The sequence below is a fragment of the Chaetomium tenue genome (assembly GCF_020726465.1).
Source record: "Chaetomium tenue strain MPI-SDFR-AT-0079 chromosome Unknown F5144scaffold_3, whole genome shotgun sequence".
Classification (NCBI taxonomy): Eukaryota; Fungi; Ascomycota; class Sordariomycetes; order Sordariales; family Chaetomiaceae; genus Chaetomium; species Chaetomium tenue.
This window is the reverse complement of record NW_027117331.1, coordinates 4,593,033-4,611,098: the sequence shown is the minus strand read 5'-3', so window position 1 is coordinate 4,611,098 and position 18,066 is coordinate 4,593,033. Positions and strand designations below refer to the sequence as shown.

Genomic DNA, 18,066 nt, shown 5'->3' with positions numbered 1-18,066 from the left:
GGCATTCCTCGATTGGCGCTGCGCCGCACTTGCTGCATTTTACTGCACAGCCGGCTTCGTCGTTCTCTTAGGCATTACTTCGTACACAGTACAACAGAGGGGCACGAATAAGAGAGGCGAAGACGCCCCTGTTTGATCCCTCTTGCCCAAAAAGATAAGCTTTCAACATTAATACAACCAGACGGTAAGTGTCATCCTAGATCTCGCTCCGTTCGGTAATTCAACAATATCCAGTTAGAGTTTAGATTCCCTTTCGAGACAGACATCCCCGCCCCCACGGCACGGAGTTTGGCTGAGTCACATTCTTGTCCCGGTTTGTGTCACAGCCACTGAGCCACACCCTGTTGAATCACCCTCTCCCTCCTATCAGTGTCCTTAGCCATAATTCTCCTACCACTTCCTATCGTCTTGAGATCTTACTTCTTGATTCACTTTGCCTCGAGCGAGAATCGCGTGAGAAGATGGCGTCCAAGAGCTCACTTAAAACACCAAAAGGAACCCGCGATTGGGTGGGTGGAGATCTGCTCCTGCGCAACCACATCTTGTTAGTTCCGGTGTCTAACTCAATGACATCTAACTACCTAAGAAGTCCGCTAACGATTGAACAGCCAAACGATCAGCACCGTCTTGGAGCGCCACGGCGGAGTCCCCCTCGACACGCCCGTCTTCGAGCTCCGAAGCATCCTCTCCGAAAAGTACGGCGAAGACTCCAAGTTGATCTACGACCTGGCCGACCAGGGCGGCGAGGCGTGCTCGCTGCGCTACGACCTCACCGTCCCATTCGCGCGCTGGCTGTCCATGCGTACCCACATCCAGCATATCAAACGCTACCAGATCGCCAAGGTCTACCGGCGCGACCAGCCTGCCATCTCGCGTGGTCGTTTGCGCGAGTTTTACCAGTGCGACTTCGATATCGCTGGGGTTTATGACCCCATGATCCCCGATGCTGAGATTATATGTATTATCGCCGAGGTGTTTGAGGCGTTCGAGATCGGCGTCGCCGTTAAGCTGAACCACCGCAAGATTCTTGATGGGCTGTTTGAGATAGCCGGCGTGCCAGCCGACAAGATACGTACAACCAGCTCTGCCGTGGATAAGTTGGACAAGGCGCCGTGGGATGAGGTTAGAAAGGAAATGCTGGAGAAGGGTCTTTCGGAAGAGGTTGCGGACCGTGTGGGTGGCTACGTGCAGCGCAAGGGCAGCATGCGCGAGATGCTGGAGAGCCTTGGATCTGATCCCGATCTTGCCACAAGTAAGGCTTTGATGGAGGGCATCGCTGAGATGAAGCTCCTCGCATCTTACCTCGAGGCTATGGGCGTTATCGACAAGGTCTCGTTTGACCTGTCGCTTGCAAGAGGACTCGACTACTACACGGGCTTGATCTACGAGGTGGTCGTCGCAGACAGCGCCAGTGAGCCTACCCAAGTTGGTAGCATTGCCGCGGGCGGTCGTTACGACCATCTGGTGGGCATGTACGGCCGGCGCCCCTTGCCGTGCGTCGGCATATCGTTTGGCGTGGACCGCATTTTCACCATCCTCGATGCCCGGCGTCAAAGAAGAGCGAATCTGATCTCAGCGGCCAAGTGCAAGTCTACATCATGGCACTCGGCGGAAAAGAGTTTGATGGACTCTTATTAGAGCGCATGCGGGTGGCTCGCCAGCTATGGGCCGCAGGGATTCGAGCCGAGTTCGCCGCCAAAGTCAAACCGAAGCCGCTTCAGCAGCTCAACGCATCCAGGGGCGTACCCGTCGCGGTCATGCTTGGCCAGGACGAGGTGGAGGCCGGAAAGGTGCGGGTGAGGTATCTTCATGTCGGGGATAAGGTCGCGGAACAAAAAGACAAAGGACAGCTGGTGGCGAGGGAGCAACTGGTGGAAGAGGTGCGCAAGTTGCTGGCGTCCACAGCCCCCTCGGGCCACGAATGACTTGCCGCGCTCATGTGGTGTTTGTAACGGGCGCGGAGCTCTATGAGATGCTTCTATTCGACGCCATCTCGCGCGTTGGTATGCTACGGTAAACCAGGTGTCCCCGGAAACCTCTTCTGTTACTGATTCGACGAGTAGGACGGCCATGTCTTCGACGAGTCACCTGATCTCAACAATGGATGAACATGGTTGACACCGAATCCATCGGCGACGCTGTACGCCAAGTGCAACAAGGCTTCTTCCAAGGCGGTCCGCTTCAAGCAGCCGACTGAGAGAACAGCCGAAAACCGATCTGGCTATGGTAGGCCGGACACAATGATTCCGCCGATACTTGTGTGTAGTAGATAGTGGATAATGATGAAGAAATGGAGGAGTATCTTAGATCGTTGCTCCATAATCCATGGAGTCTCGTCGTCAGGGGTTAGACTGAGGGGGTTTATAATGACACCTCGAGAAGAGGGTAAGTTGTCCGAAATGTGTTGGAAAAATTTGTGTAATCTCGCCCAGCGGTCTCCCAGGCGTTGACTTTGGAACATGCCGATAGAATACGCCCTTTGAACTCCCGGTGGTGGCTCCAAAGGCCGGCATAGTAGGCAATCTTGCCCTACGCGTAGGTGATATGGTCTCATCGTAGTGTAAGAGGAACCATAGGGGGCCTCCCGTAAGGGGTGACCGGGGCGGGCGGGGAATGGCTTTTGATCAGTCACAGGCGTGGAGGTGAAGAATAACCGGGGAGTTCCTTCAACTCTTGAGAGTTGTATTCGGAAGTTAAATTGTAACCGGGAAATCCACCAAGAGGGGGGAAGGGGGGGGGTTCTAACAAACATCCTACGTCAAGCATCAAAGAAATAGGAAGAAATATCTGCATATACGGCCCGGGAATCGGTTTATCGGTTATTGGAAGCAGGTGTAAAAAAGCAAGGCTTGCCAGACACATCTTAGCCCGATATCAACTTGCGAGCAATGTTTATTATAATGGTCAGGGGCGCCGGCAGACCGGCCCAGATGGCAAAGCCAGTTTTGTTACTGACCATTCTGTTACTAACAACCGGTTCAAAAGGTAAACTGAGTTTTTCTTGGTTGGAGGTCCTGTCTCCGAGGTATGTACCTGACTGATAATGCTAGTGGATCAAAGGCTCTCACAATGGGGAATTTGCCAGAGCCTGTGATTAATGGGCTTTGGACAGAACGCCCCCCGCGTTTCCCACATGCATATTCTTTTTTACAAAGCCCGAGGTCATGTTGGGTTAGTTCCGATGAAGGAGTTTAGCTTCATGTTAGTGGGCTGCGGATTTTCATATGAACCTTCGAATCTTTGAAGCCTGATATTTCCTCCTGCCTTTTTGGCCTCGGGATGAGTCCACAACGCAAGACCGTGTTCGGCATCATGTCCGTCCCTCTGCGTCACGAGGCGACCTCCTAGATAGAACACTGCAGTAGCCGTTGACCGCAGGACGGTACCAAATTATTGATTTCACTAGCTTATGTCGGGAAAGCTGCCATGTACGTTATTCGTCGGCCAGGGTAAAGATTACGTGAAAAAGAGCTTCGCTTGCGGTAGTGCTGGATTGCTGTTGGATAAGCGGCCACTTCCATTAAGAGGGCAGAGGTCTTGGTTCGGGGCGGCGGGTTGGGCGCAAGATAAGCGAATAGCATCCCACACACTTGTCGACAATGAAGCAGCCCTCAGTCTTTTGCAACCCATCGCGCGTTGGCGCGTTGCGGGCCGCAACAATAAACACCAGTCGGCCCAAGGGGCGGTCAGCTATTTTTGTCCCGAGGCTTCCAGCGTCGCAACCCCCATCACATGTGGGTGGTACAGAACTCCAGTGAGAAAGGGACGGTTCTCGCACCGCATACTGTGTAAATACCAACGGCAAATAATCTCGGCAAACGTGGTTCGCCCTGCTAGCTCGGGAGTCCGAGACCCACGAACCGGGACACCGCGGAGCCTAACACCCGCGAGGACGCAACCGGGTCAAGCCCACAGACGCAGAGAAGGGATCCGACTTCAAGGTAGGACCCGAGTTATTCCAGATCCGGCCGTTGCGGCCGCAGGTGTGACCTCTCCTCCGTGGGGGGAGAGAGAGACAAGACTACGCGTAACGGCCCAAGGACGAGACAAAGGGCCATGGGTCACTAGGCTGCAAGGCACACCTAACAATGGCACGACAAACGTTGTTTTACAGTCTACAGGCTCGGTGCCTTGGCTTGCCCGCCCTGCCGCGTCTGCCCTGGCTGGCGGCGCGGGCGGGAAAGAGACAAGCGAGTTTCTGACCAACCCTAGGGTCTCCTCCAAGCTTATCCAGGCGAGGAGGAGCTTGCAGATCGATGTCACCATCTCCGACATGGAGCACGCGGGGTCACGGGGCGATCCGGGCGGTTGACATGGTGGTGGAGGTGCGTGCCGTGGGTTTGGAGCGGCGCGCGGGATGTGCTCATGCTTTCCCGTGAGGATCAGTCTGCAGTCTAGCGGCGGAAGCCACATGCTCCTATCTCAACGCTAGCTGTCTACTCCGGTGAGAGGATAAGGGGATGGGGGAGATGCGAGTGTATATTCCGCACCAATGGAGGTCTCTACTTCAGATCGAGGCGTCTTCCCGCAGTGGGGGCTTTGGGCGGGTGGCTTCGCTTACTGCGGCGGTTGGGCAGTGAAGATAGATGACGAGACAAGAAGCCGAAGGGGCCACTCGACTTGCTCGGTGGTATGTTTAGTCCTCCGAGAGTTTGATGACGGTTTTGGGAATAGCCTGGGGGCTTCAGGCGGGAAAGCCCGAATGCTGTCTCACATATCGGAACCGCAGCGGCCGTTACGAGGTGTGTTGTTGCATCTTGGGAAATGTGAACCATGTAATTTTACTTGTTGACATGGGTGAAGGGGATGAAAAAAAAAAGAAAGAAAAATCAATTGGAAAAAAACAAAACCAAAAACATTCAGCCTCATGGCATGGCGGCTCTCGGGACGAACAAGAGATGTTGAAGTGTGTCCTCCTGCCGTGTGTGTGTGTGTGTTATGAGTGATCCAGGTCCAGACCAACAAGATGACGTCCGTCGGCCCACTGGCTGCTTGAAACGTTTCATCGGAATCGTGGGTCCTAATCCCGGGCAGCAGCACGGCAAGCAGCACGCACCTCAGATCTCGGTCCCGACCCCTGCCTAGCTTTTTTTTCTTCTTTCCTCATCAAGCCAGCAAGCAGGGCAAGGCAGGGGCATGTGACATCTCCCGGTTTCTTTGGTGGTCGTTCGTGCCTGCCTTCCCGGAAGCGAGCGGTGGGTACGGCTAAACCTCGGAAATATGCCGTGAGCACGATTAGGCGGCCCTGACCGAAGCGGTGGAAGGAGCAATCCGGGGTGGTCAATGCCAAGGCCGGGGTTGATGCAGGACCCTGGGAAGGACCTGCCAGTGATTGTGCTGATCGCGGCGACGGGCAAAATCTGAAGCGGCTGAAGCTCACTTTTTGGGCCCGGGTGGGCGGCGAAACCAGTTTTTTTTATTCCTTACAAGACGAGCGGCAAGTGCGGGCGGTATCAGGCTGATGGGATCGACGCGGATTTATTGCGGCCCTGGCTTGCCTGGGCTGGCTGGGATCGCCGACATCACGACTTTTTTCTGCGATAGGATTTGTTCGATGAGGCTGTTCTGCTGCTGTGCGTCCCCGGGAAGCGCTAAAACGATAGGCGAATCACGGCGAATTTGCAGGTGTGGTCGAGCCAGTGGCAATTCGTTTTCGGAGTCCCACCCGAGCCTTGGAATCGCGGGCCGCAACGCGGCTGGCGGGTGCCACTTCTTTCAGGAGTTGCGGAGTTGTGGTTCCGACGAACGACCCACTGGACGAGATCGGGACCAATTGGGCCTGTTGGAGCGTCTCTCGCATGGTCCAGAATCCCAAATTGCGCCGGATGGGCGTCCCTTGACAGCCCTGGGCGGGCCCCGGAACCAGCTAAAGGCTAGCCGCATTCTCCGCCGAGACTGTGGGATTGACGTCGAAGGTGCAACGACAGAACTGGAACACACAATCCAATGCCCTCCACTGACATCCAATGCATCCAATGCCTTGCGCCCCAAAGCGAGGACCCTCCCCCCACAAATACCGAACCTTTCCCGGCAGCGAGCGCAGCGCATGACACAAGCAGGGTGCGCCCTGCTGGGTCCTGATCATCCTGGTGCACCCTGGGTACCTTCGTAGATGCCCGCCATTCGCTGTGTGACGGGGGGGTTTCTTTGGCGCGGTTTTAGAGTCAGCAGCGCTGCGTGATACGGGTTGGTTGTTGATGCTGGATGCTGGCTGGATGTTGGATGCTGGATGCTGGGCCGAGCTCCCACGTTCCCGTCTCCCGTCTGCCGTTTGCCGCCGCCGCCTCAATGGCAAGGTCTGGCATGACAGAGCCGTGGGCCACCGACGGTTCGGCGGCCCTTACGGGCAGCCCGTCTTCAAGCAGCCAGAACCAGAACCAGGGGTCTAGCCGTGACCTGTTTCTCGGATCCCGCAGCCACGCGCCGCGTTGTCCACAGTAATCCCGAGATAGGCCAGAGGAAGAAAGGAATATCCCGTTGTTGGAGCATGAAGCGCGAGACCCACCCCCCGCGTCCCAGCTGCCAACGGTTGCGACTGGGGCCTGCCGCGCGGAGACTGATGCGCCGAGCCCTTGCTCACCCTCCCTTCGTCGCCCCCTTCGTCTAGACCTCGACCCTCCCGTCGGAGAAACTGCGGGCATCATGTTGGCGAGAAGGCTTAGCGGTTCCGGTGCAGCGTGCGGGCAGCTGTCTCGCATTCTGCCTAAAAGAGATGATAGCTCGGGACACCCTTTATATTGATGCCCTTCGCCGTTCCGACGCCTTGGCTGGGCCGACATCCAAAGGCCTGGACTATCTCTGCTGTGTGGAATGTGAAGTGCTACCAGTGGTACTTGCTCGGTTCTACTATTTGGGACCATTGGGTCACACCCACACCAAGTCACCTTATCAAGGGCGCGTGCCCATCCCATCTTCACCAAACTTCCACAAAAAGGAGGACCGACTTAAACACCACCGAGAAAGAGGAGGACCTGCCACCAACTGCACCACTGCACCACCACCAACAGGGAATACGGGAGGGGGGAAAGAGATCGACTCCAGTGGTGGATCCGGGCCGAGGTTTTGCCTTGCCTTTTGAAGCTCTGGGCAGCCTGTAAAAGCGCAGCGCACCCTTTCACCGAGAGGCGCACACCACCCCCGATGCGGTACGGCCAAGCAAGCAGCATTCCGAGGTCTCGATGGTTACAGGGTCAGGATGACAGGCTCAACAAGCGGCGCCGCCGTAACGGTTTCGACGAGGGCATCCTCAGCAGCAGCGGCAGCGGCAGCGGCTGCAGCGATAGACGTGGTCATGGGAGGAACTTCAACGACTGGAGCAACGGGAGCGACAGGGATAAAACAAACACCGACTTCACATTTAAATCATCACCTTCTTTACCAACCACCACAACCACAACACCAACAACAACAACCACATCATTTGCATCAACATCCTCATCACACAACAGCAACTGCTGCTGCAGCAACAGCAGCGGCAGCAGTCACGACCATTGTCAGCGCTAACCTGTTGGCAACAGTTGGCAGCAACCATAGCGCAAACAGTCTTAATGACAGGGGTCTCGAGCCACGGGCACGGTGCAGCCAATGCGGGCGACGGCGCACAGCCTGCCACCACCTTCCCTACCAGCAGGGCCTCCAGCAGCCCACCTCTTCCTCTTCGGGGCACGGGCACAGTTCCCAGTCCCAGTCGCCTGCCTCCGCAAATTCAATTCCCGGGCCAGTTCCTGCCAACGGAAGCCTCAGCGCCGCTCCGTCGCCCTTGCAGCCACGACCCCGCAGGATCTCCAAGCTAAGGCACCGTGCTGCTGCTGCTTTAACTGGCAGCGCCGCCCAACAACCAAATGCCGCCGCCATTAACTCTGTTACTTTTTCCCCACACCCCACCACCAGCTCGACGCCGCCTGCCCTGTCGTCGGCCTCGGACCCTGCCGACACCACTGGCAGCAGCAGCGCCGCCATGGAGCCTCCCGTACTTTCATTTTACGGCAAGGAGCCCGTGCCGCTGCCATCGCGCTTTGGTCAGATCAAGCGCAGTCTTGTTGCCGGCCGCGAGAAAGAGATCGAGGCGTCGTGGGCACGTTTGATCAAAGCCTTGCGCGACGATGTTGAGGACATTGCCTCCCGTGGCTCCAGCCTAACGCCAAGTATCGATTTCGGCGATATCCACAACCCGGACGCCCGGGCCGCCTTCTCACGCGACCTGAAGCGCTATGGCCTGGGCCTGGTGCGTGGGGTCGTACCCCGCGATGATGCACAGGTCGCCATCGACGAGACTGTCAAGTACCTCGAAAAGCAGACCGACTTCAAGCAGCCGTCGCCGCAAGATCCGACATGTTTCGACTTTTTCTGGACCCCTGCCCAGGTGCGCACGCGTGCCCACCCCCGGGTTCTCGAGGCCCAGCGCTTCGCCATGTCCCTCTGGGATAACAATGTCGACGACCGCATGGCCCTTCGATTCCCCATTGCATACGGAGATCGTCTGCGCATTCACGGCGCCGATATCGGCAATGTGGGCCCTGACGCCGCTGCGGCCAATAAGGCGAAGGAGGCGGACGAGATGACCGATGACATCGAGCTGGACGAGGAATTGGAGGCGCAAAAAGCGGCTGCCGACTTGCTGGGCGACTTCACCTCGTCAACCATTATTGCGCAGGTTGATAATGGCAGTTTGGAGCGCTGGGAGCCGGATGGATACGGCCGCGACGGCACATACGATGCCGTGTTCAGGGGCGAGTGGGAAAAATACGACCCCTGGGATCCCACTCACCGCGTGACTGCCACGTCCGACCTGTACAACGGCTACGGTGCGTGCAGCATTTTCCGTATGTACCAGGGCGTCGTGGCCCTGAGCACCATTGAGCCGGGCCTGATCCGCCTGCTCCCGAGCCCCAAGCTCGCCACCGCTTACTTCCTCCTCCGCCCCTTCTTCACTCCCAAGACCAAGGCCCCCGAGCGCCGCGACGGCCCGGAATGGGACGCCTTCTTGGACCCCTCGAACTGGGAACTGGAGAAGGAACAATCCACCATCATCCACGGCGCCGTCCCGGGCCACGCCCAGCGCCTTACCGAGACGTGGCACCCCCACCTCCACCTCCGCCGCACCCTCCAGACCATCCCCACCCTCCAGACCGGCGACTACATCGTCTGGCACCCCGACCTGGCCTACCACATGACGTCCAACCCCAACGTCATGGCCAGCCGCGCGCCCACCCCGCCTCCCGCGGCCGAGACTGAGGAACCCTCGGGCAAGCCCGTCTCCATCCTCGTCTACGTGCCCGCCGCCCCGCTCACCCAGACCAACGCCCTGTACCTCGCCCGCCAGCGCAAGACCTTCCAGCGCGGCCACCCGGGGCCCGACTTCGACTCCACGGGGAGCGGCCTCGGCAGCGAAGCCACCCACATCGGCCGCCCCACCGACAACGACATCGCCGAGGTCGGTGGGCCCGCGGGCTTGCAGGCCATGGGCCTCGCGCCCTTCGACGTCGCCCCGACCCCGCCCGCCACCGCGTCCGCTGACCAGTCGCCGGCTCCCGGAGCGGCACTGAATGGTGGCGAGGGTCGCAGTGGCGAGGCTGAGGATGGTGCGGCGGGCGGGAGTGGCAGCATGACGCGCGCTGAGGCCGAGGTGGCTCGTCTGGCGAATATTATTCTGTTCCCGGATCGCTATGACTTTTACATGGCGAAGCGGAACAGCAATGGCAGCAAGCGCAGCAAGGTCAAGGTGGAGAGGCTGCTGAACCCGGTGGACCCGCCTACGCCGCCGAGGGATGTCAAGGGGAAGGGCAGGAGTTGAGTTGGCATGAGCTGGGCTGAGCTGAGCTGAGCGACCGTGGTTGCTACAGAGTTGTTATTGTTGTTGGGTTTGAAGGGAAGCGATGGAAGGAATTCTTCGTTTGTTTTCGGATCGTGTTTACGTTTACAGGGTGTTATAGAGGCGATGTCATACCCCTGGGTGCTTTGTTTTGGAAAGAGAGAGGGAGAGGGAGGAGGACTATTGTTATTGGATTGGAGTGCGCATCATTCCCCGGCCACAGAGGTCACATTCTACATGGGCTAGTTCTGCCCCAGGGCATATTGCGGCGGTTTTTCGAGTTGGATTTGTTCAGCATGTTGCAGCTTGGTTGCGTTTGAGCATCGGATTGTCCGTAGAAACGAAGAGTGCGCGTCTGTCTGGCTGTCTTGGCGGCAGATGCTCAAAGAAAACCCCGACTGATTCCGCATGGTGATGTGATGATCGTGATGCCTCGTGGCTTGGGGGTTGTGTTGGTGCCCCTGAATTAGACCCTAACCCTAGTTACCCCTTGGCGATCTTAACCTGCAACAACTCAGGCTGAATGCCGAGGTTGGTTGATCTGGGCATGAACGTGACAACACAAATTAATAACCAATTTGTGTGATATCGTTCCAATGAGCAGTCCTTGGGGGTTCCAGGTCTAAGAACACCTGGCCCATCTCCTCCCCCGGATCGAGTACAACATGTACTCTTAGCGAGTACTACTAGTACTAACCCCTTTTTACCCATGTGACGCCTCACGCAGACTATCCTTCCGTTCTCTTTTTCTCCTTTTCCTTTCGGCCGGCCGTACGTACCATTCGTGGCGTCGACTTGGGTTTGGACGCCCACGCCTGCGCCCTCGCTCTCACTCTTGCGCTCGGCAATGTCCGGCCAATCCCACACACGCCCGGCCCGAAGCGCCTCACCCCGGCCAACGGTCGTGATCGACATCTGAGCAGCGGCTCGCCGAGATCCGAGCACCCGCGTTCGGCCTAGCGGGTGTGCGCACACACGCTCCCTATCGGTATTGGCTTCGGAGCGTTTCCTGAGAAGAAGGCTTGTTCCCCTGGAATTTGCTGGAATTTGGGATCGCCGAACAAAACCGAACGAGTCTGGGGTCGGGAGATAAAGCCGGATTGTCGCCGCATTGTTCCTGATCTGGCTCAGGTGGCGTTGACGTGGTCGTCTCATTGTCGAAGGTCGAGTCGGCTTGACGGGCCTGAGGTGGTGTTACGAACCAAGGAATTGGGCAACGCCGAGCATCTTGGGCGTCCACTAGCGGAAATCTGATTCCGATGAATGTCTCGGGATTCGGATCGTGGGAAACAAGGATTCGCGTGCGCAGCTACAGCCACACAGCATCTGTGTTAGCGGCTGAGCGATACCAGTACGAACATACATTGTTCAGTGAGGCTCAAACTTCAAATATCGGATGTTCAATATCCCTTGAAGAGTGGTGACACCGGGCGATATACCGGAGGCCAGGATCCACGGACACACTGTCATTCAGACAGGAGGTGAAACGAGGTGGTTAACCTTGCAAAGTGGGCTCAATCAGTGCTCAAGCAGTTTATATTCCCTTCAACCATCCGTGCAGGGCGCGATCGCAAGGCGCCGTTCGTGCCGTGGGTCGTTGAGTTAACCTGGGAAACACTCCCGACTCCTTGGGGCGGTTCTGATTTACCAAGACCACTCTTCAAGAATACCAGGAACTTGCGGGGAATTTGAGAACTGAATTACTCCGTCGTGGTGGCGCCTTTCGGTGTCTGGCCATATCCTGGCCGAACTGAAGCGCTTCAAAGGAAGGGTCTGCTGAACTTGCTTGGGATAACTGGGGTGGTTGTTGATTATGTTTATTGCCATTATCACCAATCATTAGCCCGCTCGAGTCTTGTTTAGGTATACCAGATTTAACGCCTGGGCAGAGCTACTGAGAGCCAGAAACAATGTCGGTTGACAGCCACCCGAAAGAAGATGGGCCGTTGCTGGCACAAGTCCGAAATCATGCGGCATCTCTGCCGGAATCACAAGGCATCGGGAATGAGTATGGGATCCTTGATGTTCGATGGACAACGACACTTCTAGTCCACAAGATCAGGAACCTCCTCTCTCAGCACACGCCTGGGTCAATGACGACTGTCGGTAACCCCAACCTTCGGAACCATGGTTCGTCTCTGGCCTTGTTTCCTGGTACCATGGCCTGCCCGAGCCCATCCCTAACCACCATCACGACCCTGTTTCGCCCAATTGTTCCTTTCTTCCCCAGGGCAGTCACCGGCTTCTACCACGCCCACCTCCACCCTCAGCCCATTGCTCTCCTCCAACCCACCACAACTACCAACACCACCTCCTCAACCAAACCAAAACCCACCATCAACGCCACCACCTCCTCACCGGCAACCCCAACCCCCAACTCAACTCCTCACCCCACCACCTCCCATCAACATCATCATCAGCATCAACATTACCACCACATCCACTACCTCCAAACCGCCCTCCACACCCCCACCCCCCTCTCCGGCCTAACGCACCTCCTCATCGCCGCCACCCTCAACCACATCCGCCGCACCCTTGCCCCACGACTGGGCAGCTTCCTCGGCCACATACACCCGCTAGATGGCCTGCGGCTGGCGGTGTCGAATCCGGAGGTTTTTGTGGCGGAGATGCTTGGGGGGGTTATACCTTTGGCGGGTTTTAGGGATGGGGGTGGGGGTGGTGTTGGGGGGGTTGTGGATGTGGGAGGGGTGGGGAGGGCGGTTGTGGGGGCTGCCGTGATAGGTTGGAGGGTTATGGGGGAGACGGTGGTGAAAGGGGGGTTGGATGTTGCGGGGGCGTGGGCGGGTGCTGTGTTGGTGAGTGGTTGTGGGTGTGGTTGGGGAGGAGTGGATGGGGTGGGCGACTCGGAGGAGAGAGTGGTGGAGGGTAAAAGAGGGCGGGAGAGAGAGGCAGCGGAGCGAGGAGAAAGAAGGAGAGAGGCCTGGCTGCGGGTGGTAGCTGTGGGATATCTGCTCTGGGTGTTGGTCACGGCCGAATATGTCTTTGCGAGAAGCATGAATACGGCTGCGTGGCTGGTGGCATGTTACAAGCTGCTTGTCGGGGGTAGAGTGGGGCGTGTTGCGCTGTTGAGGGCTTTGGAGAGTAACTGGGCACAAGTACCGCTTGTTGCCTGGCAGTTGGGATATTATTTGAAGAACGGTTTCGGGCCGCTGCTTTGGCGAAGTACATGGTGTGCGGTTCGAGGGCGGCCGGCGTTGTTGCTAGCAGTTATGGGTGCTGTAGGAGGTGTCAGGATGTTGCTGAAGCACCGCAGCACGTTCTTCATTGCTCTCCAGGTCAGTGGTATGTTCATCTTTCTTGGATATCTGTTAGCTGGTTTGATGGTGGTGGGGTTAGGGCTCCTTGATCCGCCCCAGTTCACTGATACAACGCCTGCTAAACCGCACGAGAGCAACACGAGTGGCGTCTTAAATTTGGCAGACTCAGAGGGCACGTTCATGGGAAACAAATCCTTGTTAAAGATCGCGAAAACGCCGCAACCAAGGAGGTGGTCAGGGAGAAAGCGAGTAATTATCCCGGAGGGCTAGTACCAAAGCACTCATGAAATAATAGTTGCGCTTGTGTACCTTATATACCAGTGACTTTCGCCAGTACTGCATTCGTAAAAGACTGAAGTATTTCTTGCTTCAAGGACTCGATACTCGGCTGCCATAGAATGCCTCGCTGTCTCCGTGCCCTGTGGATAATAGATCACTTTGCAAGGCCACTTTTCAGGGGTCGTCAAGTACAGGCCTGCCTCTACTTCACTTACAATGGTACAGCCAGACATTTAATGATGCTTCAGGCACCTCCAGCCCTTCGACACGCCATTTCCTTTGACGGGTACGGCTGAGCGGACATCATGTATCTTAACCCCGGTGCTGTGGTCCGGCAAGGAACTTGATATGACCCTTACTCCCAGTTTCTGTACCTTTCGGGGCTAAGAATTAACGCTCCACCCGGCTCCGCCACAAGCTAAGGCAGAGTAAATCACCATTACACGAGCGGCGGGGCGGGCGCGCAGTACGGACCACCCTTAAATCGGGCCACGTTAATCCAGCCTCAACACCTCAACTTCCGACTTCCCTTGATTGTTCAGCCCTGACAAACACTTGCAATAGAACACGGACTTTTATGGAATCATGACGGTAACCTATCAGGTTACACACATCTAGCATGACCGTAACCCGTGCCGCGCCAGGCGCGTCTGGTGGTTGAACGAAAAAGGAAGGTCAAACTCAAGTGCGTTTTCGCGCTTAACGGTTGCCTAGTTACCGGAAGGGTGGTTTCTGTGATAGTGGTAGAATTGGGAAACATCGCGCGGATAGTCAGTTTCGCATGTGCGCGTGGGCTGCTACGCCGCTGATGTCGGCCAAAGTTCCCTGTTGGGGACTGGAGCGGCGTAGAGCGGCCACGCTGCGGCATGACAAGCGCAAAGTATCACGTATACGAGTTGCGGCGAAGAAAATGAAATCGTCAGCGACACTTTGTCTGGTCCTTGTAAGTCTTCGTAGCTACTCGTGCCCGAGACGAGGCAGTGCCGCGATACCGGTGCCGCGAAAGACAGGATGGGAAGATTCAACGGCTGGTTGGTTTGCAAAGAGAGCTTGGCTAATCGATATTCCGGATACTCCGAGAAGGATTTCACTCTCCCAAGCTGTCAGATACAACCCCTTTGCGGCATTGTGGTGGAACCCAAGGCCGCCGAGCCTTCTCAAAGAGTCCAGTCCCACGGAGAACGCGAATGCTTCCTTCAGCATACGGGGTAGTATCAACCTCATGCAGACGCAGAACTGTACATACATGTCTGCTCCGTTGCAAGGTGCATGTCATTTGGCGGGTGAATCCTTCACAAAATCTAAGCGCCGAGGCTACCGACCGGTCGCTCTCGCTTTTACCCCTTAAGCGCGACCGAGGATGGAATCATGGACTTCCATGGACTAAGCATCGAAGCGGCGCGGCTGTTACATGTGCTACTCGACTCGGCGCGATCGGCGAATTCGAACCGATCCCTGCCGGAACAGTTTACTGAGTGCCTGGCGTGAGGAGAGAAGCTCGGTAAACGACCGACTCCCGGTGACCTTGGTGCATGCTGTGCCTCAAACAGACATGCGGTAGGGTGGCATCTGATCTCACGACAGGGCTCTCAGACGCTGTCAGAACGTTAATTTGTACCGAACCAAGGGGTCTACGTATCATTGTTACAATGCTACGAAAAAAAGAAATTAATTGGTTAAACAGTTTGGGCCAACCTGCCAACCATGAACTCATCCAGGTACTCCAGACTCTGGTCCATATCCTCCTTGAGTAGCGATTTCCCCGCCGTCATCGGCAATCGTTCAGGGGCAGGTTGTGACAAGTAGGCCTTTGCCCGGGACCTGTGAGCTGTCCGGAACAACTAAACAGCAGAGTTAGCTCAACTCATCCAGTGATAAACAAAGAAAACCGTAAGAGAATAAAAAGTAAACACTCACCCTCAACCTCTTCACAATCTCCCCCAGCTCCCCTCTGATCTGCCCCTCCACCCCGTCGGTCCCAAGACGGCTCCGGAACGAATGCCTCTCCACCGCCCTGCAAAACACCCTCTGCTTCTCCGGCACGTTCCTATTCAGATTCTCCTCCGACAAGTACGGCTCAATCCCCAAAAACGCATCCAGCACCTGAAACAACAACACCTGATTCCCACTCAACCCATCGAACTTGACCACCTCCTTCCCCCCCTGCTGCCTCTCCCCCTCCCCATCCTCCCCCTCCAACCCCAACCCCCACGCGTAGAACCCCTGCACATGCGACAGCCACGCCGACTTCGCAATCCTGGCATCATGCACCCGATCATAGTAGCTACTCAGCAACGGCCGCAGCTGCGCCGCCACGCGCCGCGCATGCGTCAAACAACCCACCATATCCCCGCGCGCGTGCGCCAGCACGGCGGACACCACCGCGTGGTACACCGGCAGGCCCAGCACCTCGACCTCGTGGAACACGCGCGCGAAGGCTTCTTCCGAGGTGGTGATGCGCTGGGAGAGGCCGGGGTTGATTTGTAAGGCGTAGGTGCCGGACGGGGTGAAGTTGAGGACCAGGTTGGAGGTGTTGTTGCCCGATTCGGAGCACAGCCCGAAGTGGGACTGCAGGTAGGTCCAAGGGAGGCTGAGTTCGCGGGGGAGGGGGAGGGTCTTTTCGAGTTGGGCGAGGCGGACGACGGGGATGGTGGCCCATCTGGTTGGAGAGGGTGATGTGTTAGGGGTTGGGCCTTTTAAGGGGTGGTGGTGTTTGGGGGAGTTAGCTTACCGGTAGGCGTGTCGGCACCAGGCGATGCAGGCGTAGAAAGCATTGTAGGTGTCTCGGGGGAAAACGTCCCATCGACCGGCATCTGCTGCTGCAAGGAGTGCTTCTACCTGAGCAAGGTCGACCCGTTCATGGAGCAGTTGTTGAAGGCGAGTACGGAAGCTGGTGATGCGTGATTTGTTGACTTCGTCATCAAGGGAGACGTGCTCTGTGGGTAGCAGAGACGCTACCTCTTCGTAGATCTGCCGGTACGGGCGAAGGGCTGCTGGCCATGCCGTGTGGTCATGCTCGGCCCGTGGCGGCCAGCAGCCAGCGCCGTCCTTGCGAATCAAGTCCGCGAGGAGGGCCGCCGTCTCATGGCAGTCCGCCATATTGTTGATCTCCTGAAGGAGTTTGGCATCGTCAGACTTCTCTGCTTCGTGGACGGAGAAGGACTGCGGTTCGTCATAGATGGTCTTTGATGATGCGAGGAACCAGAGTTTCCATTGCTTCTTGGGTGAGGCAGCAAGGGCTGTGAAGAAACTCCCAAGAGCGGAAAGAATGATGAAACCGACGATGTCAAACATGATGGATACAAACTGACCGAGTCAGGAGTAAGACAACAATGAAGGTTCGGCGACTCCGTGCTGGGATTCGTGACCCTGCGTCAGACTTCGAGGACCAAGCACTGCTGGGATGTCTATATACCGCTCAACCGACAAGCCACTCCCGAGAAACCCGGTGCATCCCCAGCAAGGCGCACCACTCGGTGCCGGCGTCGGCTAGGAACTTACACGCCGCACTCCGAATGGGGGTATTTTTAGTCTGGAGTGGGCATGGTTTGACTCGTTGGTTGAAGGCAGTCGGCACATCGCGTTCCGGCCCATCTGGTGCCGTTGTAAGGCATCAGGGATAAGTTCCCCATGGGTGATGAGTGTCTTGGGACTTGACCGTCTGGGACAGGGGAGCAAGGATTCCCTGTAACCCAACACTTTGATTCCAGAATGCGGTGTGTGTGTATAAGTCACTACAGGGTGTGTATGTAGTTCGATAGTTGCTGCTGACTTTCCTGCGGCAAGGTCCCGGTGTTGGGAAAGGGGTAGAGGGAGGAAGACTGTGACTTGTGAATGTCACCCCTCTTGCTGGAATCAAGGAAAAACCGAAGTCCGGAGGCACATTAAGCTTCGTAAACATTCAAAGGGACGCGGCTGCGGGTGGTCCGGCAAGTTTGGGAAGGGTCGGCGACCGAAGAAACATACAAAACGGCACAGATGCGCACCGATTGGGTCGATACGATGGACACCTAGGCTGCTATCCCTCTTTCAGTGGTTCAGCCGTCTGATCTTGTTTAGGGCTGCGTCGCTACACGGATCCTTCAGGCTTGTCTGGACCACAAAGCTGGTGATTCTTCTCGTCTTATCGATGCGACCCCTCCATATGAGACAAACCCCGCCCATCGGCCGGCGGCGCAGGCAACATCAGTCCCGCGAGGCGTACGGACAAGAGCTGGTTTTGAACCCAGGGAGAGCGGCTGAGCTAACCTGCCGTGGCTTACTGATAGTTTCGTACCCAGATCTCCCACCCATGCTCTGTGCCACCCCCAATGTCAGACCACTCACATCCAGTCCCAATTCTGACAGACAAGGCACCAAATGGGGAAGAGTGTCTGCCGAGCGAATAAAATAAACCCAATGCCCCATGGGCCCGTCGACGCAGGTACAATACCAAGATGCAACAATCCAATCCACTGATATGCAGAATGATACCCACAGCGTTGCAGCACATGAATTGCGTTTTGACGAGAACATATCAACATTCCATGGGAGGAATTCTGTGCCGTCGGCCAAGACCGTAATCAAGAGTTGACCCAGAGTGCTGCAAGGTGAAATGTGCCCCTGGTCTTGGTGGCCTTGGGTGTCGCTTCGAAGCAGGTGTGCGGCGGTGTTGGGAAACAAACTTGGCGATCTCTCACAACCTGTCCCTGGGGGACC

General features: G+C 56.8%; 6 protein-coding genes across 6 annotated transcripts; 2 read left to right on the top strand and 4 right to left on the bottom strand.

Moving 5' to 3' along the window:
- Positions 1–461: 461 nt before the first annotated feature.
- On the top strand, positions 462–1,925 carry F5144DRAFT_592188 (uncharacterized protein; the record flags this gene model as incomplete). Its single annotated transcript, XM_066790343.1, has 3 exons — positions 462–544; positions 621–1,549; positions 1,585–1,925. The coding sequence occupies 3 exons, from the start codon at positions 462–464 to the stop codon at positions 1,923–1,925; spliced, it is 1,353 nt and encodes a 450-aa protein (XP_066645553.1).
- A 4,156-nt stretch (positions 1,926–6,081) lies between these two features.
- Positions 6,082–6,644, bottom strand: F5144DRAFT_592187 (uncharacterized protein; the record flags this gene model as incomplete). Its single annotated transcript, XM_066790342.1, has 2 exons — positions 6,082–6,126; positions 6,345–6,644. The coding sequence occupies 2 exons, from the start codon at positions 6,642–6,644 to the stop codon at positions 6,082–6,084; spliced, it is 345 nt and encodes a 114-aa protein (XP_066645552.1).
- A 409-nt stretch (positions 6,645–7,053) lies between these two features.
- F5144DRAFT_210079 (uncharacterized protein) lies at positions 7,054–9,948 on the top strand. Its single transcript, XM_066783014.1, has one exon. The coding sequence runs from the start codon at positions 7,196–7,198 to the stop codon at positions 9,791–9,793; it is 2,598 nt and encodes an 865-aa protein (XP_066645551.1). The 5' UTR covers positions 7,054–7,195; the 3' UTR covers positions 9,794–9,948.
- Positions 9,949–10,226: 278 nt separating this feature from the next.
- On the bottom strand, positions 10,227–11,344 carry F5144DRAFT_210073 (uncharacterized protein). Its single transcript, XM_066783013.1, has one exon. The coding sequence runs from the start codon at positions 10,964–10,966 to the stop codon at positions 10,295–10,297; it is 672 nt and encodes a 223-aa protein (XP_066645550.1). The 5' UTR covers positions 10,967–11,344; the 3' UTR covers positions 10,227–10,294.
- Positions 11,345–12,622: 1,278 nt separating this feature from the next.
- On the bottom strand, positions 12,623–13,329 carry F5144DRAFT_570080 (uncharacterized protein). Its single transcript, XM_066788742.1, has one exon. The coding sequence runs from the start codon at positions 13,269–13,271 to the stop codon at positions 12,957–12,959; it is 315 nt and encodes a 104-aa protein (XP_066645549.1). The 5' UTR covers positions 13,272–13,329; the 3' UTR covers positions 12,623–12,956.
- Positions 13,330–14,938: 1,609 nt separating this feature from the next.
- Positions 14,939–16,745, bottom strand: F5144DRAFT_210059 (uncharacterized protein). Its single transcript, XM_066783012.1, has 3 exons — positions 16,100–16,745; positions 15,286–16,027; positions 14,939–15,209 (listed from the first exon to the last, which is right to left on the bottom strand). Exons 1-3 carry the CDS (start codon positions 16,660–16,662, stop codon positions 15,045–15,047), a joined length of 1,470 nt encoding a protein of 489 aa, XP_066645548.1. The 5' UTR covers positions 16,663–16,745; the 3' UTR covers positions 14,939–15,044.
- Between the last annotated feature and the right edge of the window lie 1,321 nt (positions 16,746–18,066).